Here is a 16,720-nt window from a genome sequence, read left to right as displayed (position 1 = left end):
TGAAGCGTCACTATGTTATTTACCTAATAAATGCTGCTGCTACTAAACAATTATCATCATCTCCAAAGTTGCAAGAGTTAGCAGTAAGAGTATCAGTAGTAATAAAAGTACGTTAGATCCAATCACCCCCTTATTATGCAACTTAGATCAAATCAAACCACTGCTTAGTCCCAAGAGGGTTAAGTATCTGTTTCCTTTCTCATAGAAACTGCTTAAAATAAATGCTTCTGTTTGAAAAGGCACTATAACAATCAAAAGTGGTATTAAATTTAATGCACAAGTACATGTGTAGTCAAGACTTTCCCAGTCACAAAAATGACTGCTTACAATAGTGCAAATTAATCTACACTTCGTAATCTCTTCAGTAAAACATGTTAGTTGCCAAAAGCTGCCAAATATAACATCATTTCTCTAGAAAGAGATAATGCAAAGATATAAAAAATAAATGCAGACATCTGGCTAAAGATGACGAAAGCAAGCTCCCGTTCATCCTGGAAACCAACCGTAACAAAGACAGACAAAGAAAATCCCCAACTTCAAAAAAACAAACCAAAAAGAAAAAAACACAACCCACACATTCAAACATTATAAAAAGGTGTTAATTTAAGAAAAAATTTGAATTTCAAAAAATAGTACTATATTTCTATTTGACAGTTTTACAGTAAACATATTATAGTAATTCCACACTAAGGAATGTTATGGAGCAATTAAAAACAATAAGGTAGATCTAGATGAAGTGACATGATAAGATTTCCAAGACTCAAAGAGAAAAAAGCAAATCTCAGAAGAGATGGGTATAATACCATTTAAAGCTTAAAAAAATAATTTTTTACTTGTGTATCTATTAGCTTCAACCATATGAAACTGCATTTTTGGAGGTCAAAAATAGTTGAATACCTGTAATTTCATATGATTCACCCTATAGAAAGGAATATCTGAAATTACACACCAAAATGAAACTAGGGCCTTGGGGGTGAGGAGCGGTTTGCAGGGAGTAAGACAGCAAGGGAGGTAAAGAGGAATTTCACTCTTGAATTGGGCTTTAAACATTGAGCACCTATTACACTTTATAACATCATAAACGGTAGGTACTTTTAAACAATAAACGTTAGCAGTAAAAAGCAAATAAAACAAATACCTCCCAACTCCTGCTGCAGTCCTTGAGCCTGTCGAATAAGAAATTTGATGGGAATCTGATCCATTAAAGAAGACGAATATGATTTGGGCTTTCTTTGCATGGCAGCTGTCAGTCAAAGATTAAAAAATGTTAAGATACAGTGTCAGTAACAGTAGAAATTTTAACCTTCAACACAAATGGGAACAAACACAATGTCAAATTACTTTTAATTCACTTAATCTGTGAATATAGTTCATAAAACATGAAGAATCACTACCACAATAATGAATACACAGGACAAGCAAGAACATACTTAAGGGCAATATCTCGGAAAATGCCCCGAAACTGAAACTAGGGGGAAGAAAAATCATGAGTGAGAGAAGCCACCTGCAGAAGTGCCCTGCACTAGAAAACAACAACAAAAAAAACACCGAAACCTGAGAAGTCAGTCAAGACTCTCCCAAATGTAGTTAGGAAGACCAAATGCAGTCATGCCAGCATGGCTTAAAGCTTCATGATGCCAACAGCCTTAAATTAATCATATTATGTATTAGTGGTGACTCGTTTTGATGAAAATTGGGAAATATGAATGACTTCCTTCTCTCACAACTTCTACCTTCAACTAACAAGTACATGCTTTTTTTTTTTTTTAAACAAATCCATCTTAATTTCTGTTCTTTTTCTGCTATCCTAAGTCAGTGCCTACTCATCATTTATTTAAATAACTATTACGGCTCAATTTCCCAGACTCCAATTTCTCTGGTCTTTGATCCATCCTTCACACTGCTGCCCTAGTCCTCTTATTTAAATTGAGATTTGGCCAGATCACATGTCTCTGGCTCCATGCTCAGAAACCTTCCATGGATTCCCAGATCCCACAGAGTAAAGGTCCTTGCAAATCAATGCTATCTTTCTTTGTCTTATCTCCACCATATGCTATATGCCTGACACCCTCATCTCATTCCAAGGCACTTTGCTTGTACACAACAAAACTATATGAGCATCTCAACCAGATTGTCCATAGTTTGAAAACTATATGAGCATCTCAACCAGACTGTCCATAGTTTGAAAAAGCATTTCCAATATACTTTTTCTTTTCCAAATACAAACCACACAGTGTAAAGCTCAACAAATTTTTATTGAAGATAAGAAGCATATGAGTGCAAGTGTTAGAATAAAGGTTGAGAATCATTGCCTAAACAGACCATATACCTCTAGGTTAGATATAATCCCCCTTGTAAATTAATAAATTAGCATCCCAGTTTTCCACACAAATCTTTTATGAACTGAGTAAGAATGTATCTCAAAGCACAGTTGAAAAAAAACATAGGGCTTCCCTGGTGGCACAGTGGTTGAGAGTCCGCCTGCCAATGCAGGGGACACGGGTTTGTGCCCGGGTCTGGGAGGATCCCACATGCCGCGGAGCGGCTGGGCCCGTGGGCCATGGCCGCTGAGCCTGCACGTCCGGAGCCTCCGCAACGGGAGAGGCCACAGCAGTGAGAGGCCCGCGTACTGCAAAAAAATTAAAAATAAAAATAAATAAATAAAACATAGCTTCCAGTGACAGTCAAATTCTGGTCCCAACACCATCCAGATTGAAAAGGAAGAAGTAAAACTGTCACCATTTGCAGATATGGTATTATACAGAAAACCTTACAGACTCTATCAAAAAACTGTTAGAACTAAAAAAAAAAAAAAAAAAAAGGTGGTAAAAGCAACAAGTATTTCGGCCCACTTAAGTGACTCTCATGCAAACGCTGAGGTGAATACGTGGGACCTCTACAGTAAGATGAGGGAGCTAGCATTTAAGGAGCACCTTAGGGTACATGGCTTTGTGCCAGAACCAAATAATTTCCTAAAGAGTAAAGTAGAGTTGGTTGGTAAATGAGTGGCTGAGGAGGCTTTTCTGGATGTCAAAGTTCCATAAAGGTAACAAGAATAAAAAAAAAAGAAAGAAAAAACCTGTTAAAATTAATAAACAAATTCAGTAAAGTTGCAAGATATAAAATCAATACACAAAAATCTGTTGTGTTTCTAATACACCAATAACAAACAATCAGAAAGAGAAATTAAGAAATCAACCCCATTTGGGGATATATGTATACGTATAGCTGATTCACTTTGTTATAGAGCAGAAACTAACACACCACTGTAAAGCAATTATACTCCAATACAGATGTTAAAAAAAAAAAAAAGAAATCAACCCCATTTACAACTGCATCAAAAAGAATAAAACACCTATGAATAAATGTAATCAAGGAGGTGAAAGACCTATATATTGAAAACTACAAGACATTAATGAAAGAAACTGAAGATAAAAATACATGAAAAAAGATGAAACTAGACCACTATCTTACACCACACACAAAAATGAACTCAAAATGGATTAAAGACTTGAACCTAAGACCGGAAACCATATAACTCTCAGAAGAAAACACAGGTGCTAAGCTCCCGGACACAGGTCTTGGCTGATTTTTTTGAATCTGACACCAAAAGCAAAACCAACAAAAGCAAAATAAACAAGTGGGACTACTGCAAACTATAAAGCTTCAGAACAGCAGAGGAAACCATCAATAAAATGAAAAGGCAACCTACTAAACGGGAGAAAATATTTGCAAATCATATATCTGATATGGGGCTAATATGCAAAATATATTTAATAACTCAAGAGCAAAAAATCAAACAATCCAATTTAAAAATGGGCAAAAGGGGACTTCCCTGGTGGCACAGTGGTTAAGAATCCGCCTGCCAATGCAGGGGACACAGTTTGATCCCTGGTCTGGGAAGATCCCACATGCTGCGGAGCAACAAACCCCATGCGCCACAACTACTGAGCCTGCGCTCTAGTGCCCGCAAGCCACAACTACTGAGCCTGCCTGCCACAACTACTGAAGCCTGCACGCCTAGAGCCCATGCTCTGCAACAAGAGAAGCCACCACAATGAGAAGCACATGCACTGCAAAGAAGAGTAGCCCCCGCTCACTGCAACTAGAGAAAGCCCACACACAGCAATGAAGACACAATGCAGCCAAAAATAAATAATAAATTAAAAATAAATAAATTTTTAATAAATGGGCAGAAGATCTGAATAGACATTTTCCCAAAGAAGACATACAGAGGTACAACAGGTACATGAAAAGATGCTCAACGTCACTAATCATCGGGGAAATGGAAATCAAAACCACAATAAGCTATCACCTCATACCTGTTGGAAGGAGTATTATCAAAAAGACAATAAACAAGTGTTGATGAAGATAAGGACAAAAGGAAACACTTGTGCACTATTGGTAGGAATGTAAATTGGTGCAGCCACTATAAAAAACAGTATGGAAGGACTTCCCTGGTGGTGTAGTGGTTAAAAATCCACCTGCCAATGCAGGGGACATGGGCTCAATTCCTGGTCTGGGAAGATCCCACATGCTGTGGCACAACTAAGTCCATGAGCCACAACTACTGAAGCCCGCGCATCCTAAAGCCCACACACCACAACTACTGAGCCCACACGCCACAACTACTGAAGCCCATGCGCTCTAGGGCCCGTGTGCCGCAACTACTGAGCCTGCATGCCACAACTACTAAAGCCCATACGCCTACAGCCCGTGCTCCACAACAAGAGAAGCCACCACAATGAGAAGCCCGCACACCGCAACGAAGAGTAGCCCCTGCTTGCAGTAACTAGAGAAAGCCCGTACACAGCAATGAAGAGCCAACCCAGCCAAAAACAAATAAATAAAAAATAAATTAATTAAAAGAAAGAAAACAGTATGAGGTTACTCGAAAAATTAAAAATAGAACTACCATATGATCCAGCAATTTCCCATCTAGGTATTTATCTGAAGAAAATGAAAACACTAACTTGAATAGATTATATATACCCACATGTTCACTGCCACATTATTTACAATAGCCAAGATATAGAAACAATCTAAGTGTCCATCAATGGATGAATGGATAAAGAAAATATGAGATACATACACATACACACACACACACACACACACACACACACACATATACATACAATGGAACGTTATTCAGCCATAAAAAAGAATGAAACTTTGCCATTTGTGACAACATGGGTGGAACTGGAGGGCATAATGCTAAGCAAAATAAGTCAGACAGAGAAAGACAAATACCATATGACCTCTTTTATATGTGGAATCATAAAAAAACAAAAACAAAAAAACCTTCAAAGATACAGAGAAATAATTGGTGGCTGCCAGAGGAGCAGGGGATGAGGGGTAAAAGAAATAGGGGAAGAGCGTCAAAAGGTAAAAAAGAGAAAAAAGAAAAGAAAAAGAAATTCAATACTAAAAACCAATTTGAAACCACAACTCTGTGGCCCATCTTGATGGATATAAAATAATATTACTGTTTGTACAAAATAACATTAAAGAGGAAAAATGGAATATAAAATGGTATTAAGATAGATAGATTGATTATAACTAGGCAAAATGCTAATATACACTAGTAAAGATAGATTATTTTGAATAATAAAAACGGATTAATATTAAATATATATAAGTTCCAGTGATGGTCAAATCCTGGTTCCAACCCTTACAACTAAGGGAAGTCACTTAACTTCCCTGTGCCTCAGTGTTCTCACCCGTTATATAAAGACAACAACAGTACCTATCTCACAGAATTGTTGTGAGGGTTTACATGAGTTAACAGGTGTAAAGAGCTTCAAGTAGTGTTTGGCACATAACAAGAACGCAAATGTTAGCCAGTATTATTAAGATCTAGAGTCCCCAAGATCAACTTAGGGTAAAGTATCAACATTTAAGTTTCTGGACCTATGAAACTGAAGACAAAATCCTGTTCACATCTTAATAATTCCATCAAAGAACTAGCAGCCCATGAAGCCCTACCTAAAGCCATTATTTCTCTTTAACATCTCTGTGAAATACAACATCAAGGATACTTAATCTTCCAGTAAAAGACTAAACTATAATTATGAAAGGCCTATGGGAAGATCATTGGTTTTATATATTCAACATGAGCAATCACACTTCCAATTTTCTTCCAACGTGTCGCTTTCAAAGATTCAAATCTGAGGCTTCCCTGGTGGCGCAGTGGTTGAGAGTCCGCCTGCCAATGCAGGGGACACGGGTTCGTGCCCCGGTCTGGGAAGATCCCACATGCCGCGGAGCGGCTGGGCCCGTGAGCCATGGCCGCTGAGCCTGCGCGTCCGGAGCCTGTGCTCCGCAACAGGAGAGGCCACAACAGTGAGAGGCCCCCGTACCGCAAAAAAATAAATAAATAAGTAAAAAATTAAAAGGGTAGATTAAAAACATATGATTCCAACTTTGTGAAAGTTATCATATGTGCAAAGACTAAAGGGTTTTCTAGCAAAATTCTATGGTGATTACCTCTGGGCAGCAGAATTATGGGTGGTTTTACTTTGGTCTTTGTACATTTTTCACTTCCTCAATTTCCTCCAGTAAACACACTTTTAATAAATGTTTTTATTTTAAAAGCCAGTTCTTTTGCATTAAGATATGAAAGCAATCAGGTAAATAAGTTTAAAATTCTTATACGGTTACTCTACACTACAATCATTTAACTCTTAGAACCTTTTTTGGTCAAACTTGATTTTACAGCACTGAAACTTCAAGCTGCCAAGAAAAAACATCTGCCAGTGTTTGCTTAAAGGTTTTTGCATTTTGATAGAGGCAGTTAGAGTTAACTTTCTTCTAGGAAGAAAATAATTAACTATCGGGTGCAAAGAAAAACTTCAAGTTCAGGAATTCAGAGGCAGTAAACATTACAGTTTCCCAAATACCACAGTATGTGTCTTGTTCTGCTGCTGACAAAGGAGGAAACTTCACACGAAACGGGACAGAAGCAGAAAAGGCAGCCAGACCCTGTTTTTAAATGAAGTTAAGCTTGAGGGAGAGAGTTAAGCAAGTAATACTTTTAGCTACTTAGGAGTGAGACTGTGTTTAGGATCCCACTGGCTGCTTTAAGAGCAGATAAACAGTTTCTCATATGTTCAATATTCATTAGTATTGTTTTTACTTCAAAAGCATGTAAAAACAAACTTTTACCTAGTAATAAAGTCTTCAGATATAATAAATAGGAAACACTTTTAAGTATAAAAACTGGAAATATAATGGTAATGCTCATATTTTAATTGGGTATTAGTACACAGGGATTTATTGTATTATTATTTCTTACACATATTCTTTTGGATCAATACACTATTTAACTAAAATTAATATATACACATGGATTATAAATATTTTAAAACAAATCAAAAATATGCATATGTGAAAAAATATGTACATATACAAACCCATTTTTTAATGACTATGATATTCTAATACTTGGCTCTATCTCAAGTGTCAGAATTCCATATTTGAGCTTCTACAGCTACCTGGTGGCTGCTAATAATGTTTAATATAAAGGCCAAAACCACAGACCAGTTAACAAGCTACTGAAACTACAACACAACTTCACAGGTAGGAATAAATTTGAGGAAGAATACTTATCTTTTTTGGCTGTGGAAAAGCAAAATTCTCTCATGTTGTGACATATTCTCCAATTATTTATTCCCTGTGGAGATAAGAAACTAGACTAGAAAAAAATCTCCTGAACTATGGGAAAAAATTCTCCAAGGAAAGGTTGATCCCTCCATCTGTCTTCTACATCCCATCTCCTCTCACTTATCAAGGACATCCCTCCAGGAATTCTCTCATCAGCCTTCCCTCTCTACTAGATTACTCCCAACAGAATACAAACATTCTCTTAGCTCTTTCACCTTAAAAAGAAAAAAAAAAAAGTCCTCTCCTGACCTCATTTTCCTCTCCAATTATCACATTCATTTCTCTCCTTCTCTTTACAGTTCCTCAAAAGAACTGTCTGTACGCACTCTCTCCAGTATATCTCCTCTAATTTTCTTTTGAATCCACTACAATCAGGCTTTCATCCTAAAAACAAGTGTTCACTTTACTAATAAAACTGTAAAGGTCAAAGGACCTCCAGCAAGCTATATGCGGTCATCAGCTGAGTCCTAACCTTACTTGATCCATCAACATCATTTTACACAGGTGATCTCTCTCTCCTCTTTGAAACATTCTTTCCTTGGCATCCAGGACAACACATCCTCCTGAGTCTCCTCCTACACCTTCCCGTTTGGTAATCTTACTTAATGTCATGATTTTAAATACCATATATATGCTGAAGAATCTCAAAGCTTCAGTGCTGGTATCTCCCCTAAATTCTAGGCCAGTATTTACAACTGTTTCCATAACATCCCCACTTGAAAGTCTATCAGACATCTCAAACTCCATACATCCAAAACGAGCTCCTGATCCCCCACATACCTGCTCATTTATTTCAGTCCATAGCCATTTTATAGGTTAGGCCAAAAGCCTCCACATCAACCTTGGCTCCTGTCTCTCAAACCTCATGAATCCATCAGCAAAACCTCTCAGCTCTACCCTCAAAATACATATACAGGGACTTCCCTGGTGGTGCAATGGTTAAGAATCTGCCTGCCAATGCAGGGGACACGGTTCGATCCCTGGTCCAGGAAGATCCCACATGCCACAGAGCAACTAAGCCCCTGCACCATTACTGAGCCTGCGATCTAGAGCCCACGAACCACAACTACTGAGCCCACATGCCACAACTACTGAACCCCGCGTGCCTAGAGCCCATGCTCCACAACAAGAGAAGCCACCGCAATGAGAAGCCAGTGCACCACAACGAAGAGTAGTCCCCTCTCGCCACAACTAGAGAAAAGCCTGCGCGCAGTAATGAAGACCCAGCGCAGCCAAAAAAGAAAAAAATACATATACACTGCTACCAGTCCAGACCACCACCATCTCTTGCCTAGAATCTTAGAAAAACCTAACAACTTTCCTCTAATCTCCCAGTTCCTTTTCCAAGACTCAATCCAGGCTGGGTTGTACTCCTAACCTAAAATCCTTAACTTTCCAATTAAGATCCATCAGACTATTGCATAAAGAACAGCAGCTTCACACGAACCAGGGTTGAACTGAGCATGTCATTGGGGACTGGGATACATAATCTTTAAAGGTCCTTCCAGTCCAAAAAATTCTGAGTGACCTGTTAATTCTGCATGGTATATACACAAAAGTTGGCTACACTAGTCTCTGTACTTTTCTGTATTAAGATTTTTTTTGCTAGACATTAATTTAAACAAAAACTAAGGGTGTATCTTAGTCCCCTGCTACAGTATTAATGGTCTGAGTTCTCCCCAGAATACCTCCTCGTAACTCATTCCCCTACTATCCATTAAATCACAAGTGTCATATTCCTTAACAGAATTCATTACATGTGGATAAAAGTGGGAGCCCCCTAATGCTTATTATTAGCCCATCTTGTCCCCGATATGACAAAGACTATAATTACAGTTGTGGTATATCATCTGTACAACCCTGACACCTGTAGTCAGAAAAGAAAGCAGCTGAGAAATGCACAGAATACTTAAAACACAATACTTCAGAAAAATAAAAGAAACTGGTCTGCCACACACTGAAGAGTAACTTTAATTTATAACTTTCAAAAAGGAAAACCACTCAGCTATGACAAATTACCTCCCTTAAAAGAATTCTCCCTGCATTATATGCCTACGACTTTTTAATGACACTCTTTGTGTTTCAAATATGGAACTAAATATATTTAACAAGCCTAAAATACAGGTGAATATTCTTTTTCAAATAGAGGAAAACGTACTACTTTATACTGATATCATTTATGCTAAATCTAACCTTCTGATATTATATGAAATAGCTAAGTCTGAAAGCCTAGTTCAGTGATAATTTCAATGGCAAAGGAAAACCTACTACTAGTTTTTTCTACTGCTTTGATTAGACTGTTACTCTTCACACTAATGGAAGGAAGAATAGGGCACAGATTGAAATCAAGTAAAAATATTTCAGTTGCAGTTCCTTTAGGTTTATCTCTTAATTTACATTTAGTTAGTAAGGTCACTAAAATTGTTAAAATACAAACAATTCAGTTATCCATTAATTCAGCCTGCTAAAAGCAGCACTGAGCCTTAAGAGGTGGTTATATGCCCACACATACATGTATTTATGCATCAGAGTACACAATGCCTCCATTGCAAAGACTGTAGAATGATGCTGGAGCTTGTTAAAATATTTGACCTTATTTTCTCATACAGCAGCCTAGAGAGTAACAAAATATAAGCAAATAAGATGAACTATCACTAGAAACATTCGCCTATGCACAACTTACCTAAAGTCTTTGTGTTTGCTAGGAGAGCTTCTTCGTAAGACAGTGTATAATAAAGCACCAAAAGCTGTGCTGTGATACTGAAACGCTGATTAAGGCGGATGTTGTCACCCTGGAGGTAATATTATAAATACTTTAAAATACTGTTAAATTTCATGAGTGCTTTTTGATAGCAAAAGCATTCAAAATAGATTATTCAGTGTTGCTGCTCCCAAGCTCGAACAAGTTGGGAGAAGTGTTGCTGTGTTCGCATTAAACTCAAAGAGACAACTTGAAGTCTAAGTTAAATTTGAGATGGCTTGGGAGATGAAAAGCAACATGCTTAACAGTTTTTAAGATAGGAAGGGGCTTCCCTGGTGATGCGGTAGTTAAGAATCCACCTGCCAATGCAGGGGACATGGGTTCGAACCCTGGTCCGGGACGATCCTACATGCCGTGGAGCAACTAAGCCCGTGCACCACAACTACTGAGCCCACGTGTCACAACTACTGAGCCCGCGCGCCCTAGAGCCCGTGCTCAGCAACAAGAGAAGCCACCGCAATGAGAAGCCCATGCACCGCAACGAAGAGTAGCCCCCGCTCACTGCAACTAGAGAAAGCCCACGTGCAGCAACAAAGACCCAACGCAGCCAAAAATAAATAAAATTTTTAAAAAGTTACTGTTTTTTTAAAAAAAAAGAAGATAGGGCTTCCCTGGTGGCACAGTGGTTGAGAGTCCGCCTGCCGATGCAAGGGACACAGGTTCGTGCCCCGGTCCGGGAAGATCCCACATGCCGCGGAGCAGCTGGGCCCATGAGCCATGGCCGCTGCGCCTGCACGTCCAGAGACTGTGCTCCGCAACAGGAGAGGCCACAATAGTGAGAGGCCCACGTACCACAAAAAAAAGAAGATAGGGAAAAAAAGGCAACAGCAGCCCCATCAGGCTGCTTCTCAGAAAGCTTTACAGGAGTCTCAAGTATTATCTGAAATTACCACAAAGAAAATAATTCCTAAAAATGATATTGGACAGTTAAGTATATTTGGAGAAAAAAGATTTTCTTCAAGTTTTCCATTAATAGTCTAGGTAGATCTCAGATCTCCAGGAAACTAAATAAAGCTGGTTGAATGTGTGGAAATGTCATGTAGTCCGTTGGTAAACACACAACTTCCACAGCACTCCTTAAGCTTTAAAATGGAGCTCCTGGGACTTCCCTGGAGGTCCAGTTGTTAAGACTCCATACTCCCAATGCAAGGGGCACAGCACGGCCAAAAAAAAACAAAAGGAAAATGGAGCTCTTGAAAGAATTCCTCAAAAAGTGCCTATTCAACAAACTACTTGGAACTAATACCATTCTTTTAATATTTCTAAGTAATCTAAAAAAACTGAATACCATCTTAAATTCAGAACCACCTAGAAGTTGTTCTCCTCTAATAATCAGGGAAAAAACATGGAGTCAGTCCAAAGAATAAAAGAAAAATAAGCTAATAAATGTAGAAAAGCCACTATTTTACCCCAATGACTCCTTGGAAAATATTGAGTATCTCCTGTTCTGTGACTGGCTGATTTGTGGCTTCTGGATTAGATTTAGATGCAGGAGTAAGTATAGAATTTATGTACACGTCAATCAGAGGAAGTAGTTGAGGATGGAGTGGAGTGGAGGTTTCACAGAGCTGTCTATAAATCCAGTCCTAAAAAAGAAGGTTGCAGGCACCAAATCAATTATGGCAATAAGAAAAGGCAAGCAAAATTTTAAAAGCACATATAATTTTACATTATTTATGAATCAGTGAAACTATTAACTTTTAGCAATTATTAATTATCCAGTTTCACAGTTGTCTTTGATTTAAAAATAGGAAATACTTTTATACCCTAAAGTTGAGAATACCGTGAAGTGGAAGATAAATCTAAAATGATGAGTTTTGAGTTTGGACTTCGGGTTTTTAATCTATTAGTTTTCAAGTAGTGGGAAAAACACTGTTAAGTCCCTTCTATATCAGTATTTAGAGCACCATATGTGTTGTTGTAGAAGACCCCACAACAGAAAGAAATTTAGCGAGAGGGACAGCTCTTCACAACAAACCCTCAGACAGATTAAGAAAGTGACTCTGACAACCACTTATGGGAGATTAACTATCTACACAAATAGAGGCCAAGAAGATACGCTGGGTGTGCATTTGGACTCTTAATTCTTATCTATTATATTGCTAAAAATATAAAGAAGCAGACGATACAATCAAGATGGAAAATAACTTCACTAAATCATGATAACAAGGATAATTAAATGTGATATATCAATGTATATATTGTTCATGGTTCTTTATAAATAAAATTGCCTCTTAGAAATGGTCCAAACAGAGTTCTTTTACCTCCTGGGGTTCAGCCTTTTCTTTAGAGGACCTTTTAACCGTTTGGTATAGCCAACTACATAACAAATTGAAAACATATCAAAAATATGTTCAAGTTAGATGTTAGATATCCTTATGACAAATGTACAAATACTGGTCATGGCTAACCAGCAACTTTCTCAGTTTGGTGAACAAAACCAAGTACAGAAAACGGCAATTTTTACTAAGGTTTAATGAAATAGCTAAACGATATTACTGAGAATTTAAAAGGTACTAGTGTACATTTTGTAAATAACTGAACAGTTATACTGTTTTAAAAATCTGAAATTGGGCTTCCCTGGTGGCGCAGTGGTTGAGAGTCCACCTGCCGATGCAGGGGACACGGGTTCGTGCCCCAGTCCGGGAGGATCCCACATGCCACGGAGCGGCTGGGCCCGTGAGCCATGGCCGCTAAGCCTGCGCGTCTGGAGCCTGTGCTCCGCAATGGGAGAGGCCACAACAGTGAGAGGCCCACGTACCGCCAAAAAAAATTTTTAAAAAAAATCTGAAATTGAGAGCCTAATTACTATAACTATATAAACGACTAGTAACTAGACACACTTCACACACGAAACCCACAGCAAAGGTCTACAAACTGAAACGGAACTGGGAAGAAAGCACTAACTTAGGTTGTAGCTTGAAATATAAATGTAAGGTCATACTTTTATTGATACTTTGTGCTTTGTAAAGGAACGACTCCTCAGAAGCTGGTAAATACAATGAATAGGCAAAAATCCAGTAATGTTGGCACTCAGGTTGCTGGTGACAGGGACACGAACTGCATGAGCTGTGACAACCTAAAAGGGAAAAATAGTATTAATACATATGACAGAACCAAATATAAAATTATTCTGAAAGAGGGAGGATTAGCCAGGTAGACTGTCAAAACTTAATACAAATGTGGTCCTCAGGAAGGAATGATAAAAACCAATTATTACGTGATTTAATTATTTTTGAGTGATGAGGTAGCATCATACAAATATTTAGGTATTTGTAAAGTTCTCTACATTTTAAAAGTTGCTTCTGAACACAGATATGTTGATGGGGGTTAGTGTAAGGTTAAAAAATATATAAAATTTGGAATCATAAAATCTGGGCTCAATGACTTTAGCTAAGTCATTTTATCTTCTGAGTCTATTTTCACATCTACAAAACGAGACAATATTGTCTTACTTGCTTCAAAAGGTTTTTGCGAGAGGGAAATAAATTTCTTTGGAAAAATATATGTGACTTATAAAGTATCACATAAATATAAACAGGAATTTTTATTGTTATTCTCACTGTGTCATGCACAGACCACTAATTGTCTTTCAGAGACCCTCCCCAAAGGTGTCTTCCAGTTAGTTCAAACTAAACACATGAAAAATAACTTATGAGTCTCCTACATCCTATGTGTGACTGTTATGTGGGAGTGTATGTGCATTGATGGGAGAAGGCAGAGTTTGGTAAAGGAATGAGAATTTTTTTTTTTTGGCTGCACCACACAGCTTGCATGATCTTAGTTCCCTGACCAGGGATTGAACCCACGCCCTTGGCAGTGAAAAGGCAGAGACCTAACCAGTGGACTGCCAGGGAATTCCCGAGAACATTAATTAAACTAAAAGAAGCAAGAATTGGGCTTCCCTGGTGGCACAGTGGTTGAGAGTCCACGTGCCCCGGTCAGGGAAGATCCCACATGCCACGGAGTGGCTGGGCCCGTGAGCCATGGCCGCTGAGCCTGCACGTCCGGAGCCTGTGCTCTGCAACAGGAGAGGCCACAACAGTGAGAGGCCCACGTACCGCCAAAAAAAAAAAAAAAGAAGCAAGAATTACAGATCTATGAGTATTTTCAAATATTTCATTATTTAAGATATACATATTTTTGTATTATGAGATTTAAATCGATAAATGAACCTGGGAACTAATTTTATTTATTTTCTTAATTAATTTATTTATTTTTGGCTGCATTGGGTCTTCGTTGCGGTGCATGGGCTTCTCACTGCAGTGGCTTCTGTAATTGCAGAGCAGGGGCTCTAGGCACGCAGGCTTCAGTAGTTGTGGCTTGCAGGCTCCCGAGCACAGGCTCAGAAGCTGTGGTGCATGGGCTTAGTTGCTCTGCAGCACGTGGGATCTTCCTGCACCAGGGATCGAACCTGTGTCCCCTGCATTGGCAGGCGGATTCTTAACCACCACGCCACCAAGGAAGTCCCAGGAATTAATTTTAAATTTTAGCATAGTCTCTGTCAAAGACAAAAACCCTAATTCAAAAAGATACACGCACCCCAATGTTCATGGCAACACTATTTACAATAGCCAAGACATGGAAGTGACCTAAGTGTCCATTAACAGATGAATGGGGTGTGTGTGTGTGTGTGTGTGTGTATGTGTGTGTGTGTGATGGAATATTACTCTGCCATAAAAAAGAATGAAGAAATGCCATTTTTATCAACATGGAATGACCTAGAGATTATCAAACTAAGTGAAGTAAGTTAGAGAAAGAAAAATATTGTATGATACCACTTATATGTGGAATCTGAAAAACAGTACAAATGAACTTATTTACAAAATAGAAACAGACTCATAGACATAGAAAACAAACTTATGATTACCAAAGGGGAAGGATGGGGAGGGATAAATTGAGAGTATAGGATTAACAGATACACAGTATCATATATAAAACAGATAAACAATAAGGATTTACTGTATAGCACAGAAAACTATATTCAATATATTGTAATGAACTATAATGGAAAAGAATAAAAAAAGAATATAGATATATACACATATATATGTATAACCATATCATTTTGCTATATATCTAAAACTAACACAATATTGTAAATCACCTATAATTCAATTTTTAAAAAAGAAAAAAAAAAAGAATAGTCTCCATCACTGGAAAAATAAAATATCATTAGGATTACCCATGGACAAAAGTGCTAAAACTAAATAAGAACAGGTAAATACTAGAATAAGAAATTTAGACTCTAGCTTATCATCTAGTTAGACATGCACCTCACAGCTGAAAAGGTTTAAATAGGTTTCTATGTTATTTTTCTCCTGACAATACCAGTTGATTACCCTATGTGAGACTGCTACCATCAATATCTAAGACTATATTCTTAAGTATCTATTCAAAGTCTCCAAAATATGTAAATTTATTTATTACATGCTTTTGTATGTAGTAAATAGCTTTAAAAGTAAATTTTAAATAGGATTATTCTTCACAGAAGTTTCTAAGATTAAATAAATCATCACTGGAAACTAAAAAGGAATTAAAAAAACTATATAATGCTCCTAAACTGAAACATACAAGTTTTTCCCCAAAGAATGTTGTAAAAGAAAGTTAAAGTACCTACGAATAAAGTTAAAAGAAGTACCTGCTCAGTAAAAATTTCCTGTGTGAAGATAGTCTTCATCCTGCTCAAGGAGCTTGGCTTAATTACAATCTAAAACAACCAAAAGAATTTCAACAGCATGTGAAAATAAAATATATAAAGCACAATTTTCTCTGGTAAATTTATTATCTAAAATGACTGTGATATATAAAATTAATGTTCAAATACTCTATTTCAGAAGTAGCTTCTCAAACCCAACATTAAAGTGTGGTTTTCCTCAGAAACTGAACCAACATATAAAAGTACTTAGTAAATATACCATTATTGGCATTTCAAGTCAGTAGGAAGAAGTGGATTATTCAATAAATGGAGGTAGGATAGCTATCTTTCTGGATAATACCTATAAAGATTTGCACATGACACCATACCCAAAATCAACTCCAAATGTATTAAAAATTTAAATTTAAAACATGAGGCCACAAAAACACTAGAAGAAAATATAGGTGACCGTTTCTATAAACCTAAGGAAAGAAAAACATTTCTAAGCAGAAAAACAAAGTAAGAACCACAAAAGAAATATTTAATGTATTGAACACATTGAAAATAATAATTTTCACATGGCAAAAAAGACTGGGAAAAATCAACTGCGACATATTATATTGTACTTCTCCACTTCTTTTTTTTTTTTTTTTTTT

The 16,720-nt window shown here is 37.5% G+C and overlaps 1 protein-coding gene across 6 annotated transcripts in view; it reads right to left on the bottom strand.

The window, feature by feature from the left end:
- The window catches only part of INTS2 (integrator complex subunit 2), a 51,940-nt gene that overhangs the window by 14,500 nt on the left and 20,720 nt on the right, over positions 1–16,720 (bottom strand). For all 6 annotated transcript variants that reach the window (XM_027087276.1, XM_027087281.1, XM_027087280.1 and 3 more), the window contains exons 12-16: positions 16,068–16,136; positions 13,371–13,505; positions 11,836–12,012; positions 10,349–10,457; positions 1,139–1,243 (exon numbers count right to left, since the gene is read on the bottom strand). In XM_027087276.1, the coding sequence (XP_026943077.1) occupies positions 1,139–1,243; positions 10,349–10,457; positions 11,836–12,012; positions 13,371–13,505; positions 16,068–16,136 (595 nt within the window). The remainder of the gene's footprint in view (positions 1–1,138; positions 1,244–10,348; positions 10,458–11,835; positions 12,013–13,370; positions 13,506–16,067; positions 16,137–16,720) is intronic.

This window comes from Aethalodelphis obliquidens, unplaced genomic scaffold, assembly GCF_003676395.1.
Source record: "Aethalodelphis obliquidens isolate GAN/ISIS:26980383/991018 unplaced genomic scaffold, ASM367639v1 scaffold58, whole genome shotgun sequence".
Classification (NCBI taxonomy): Eukaryota; Metazoa; Chordata; class Mammalia; order Artiodactyla; family Delphinidae; genus Aethalodelphis; species Aethalodelphis obliquidens.
The sequence above is the reverse complement of the archived record's forward strand: the minus strand, read 5'-3'. Positions and strand labels throughout refer to the sequence as shown.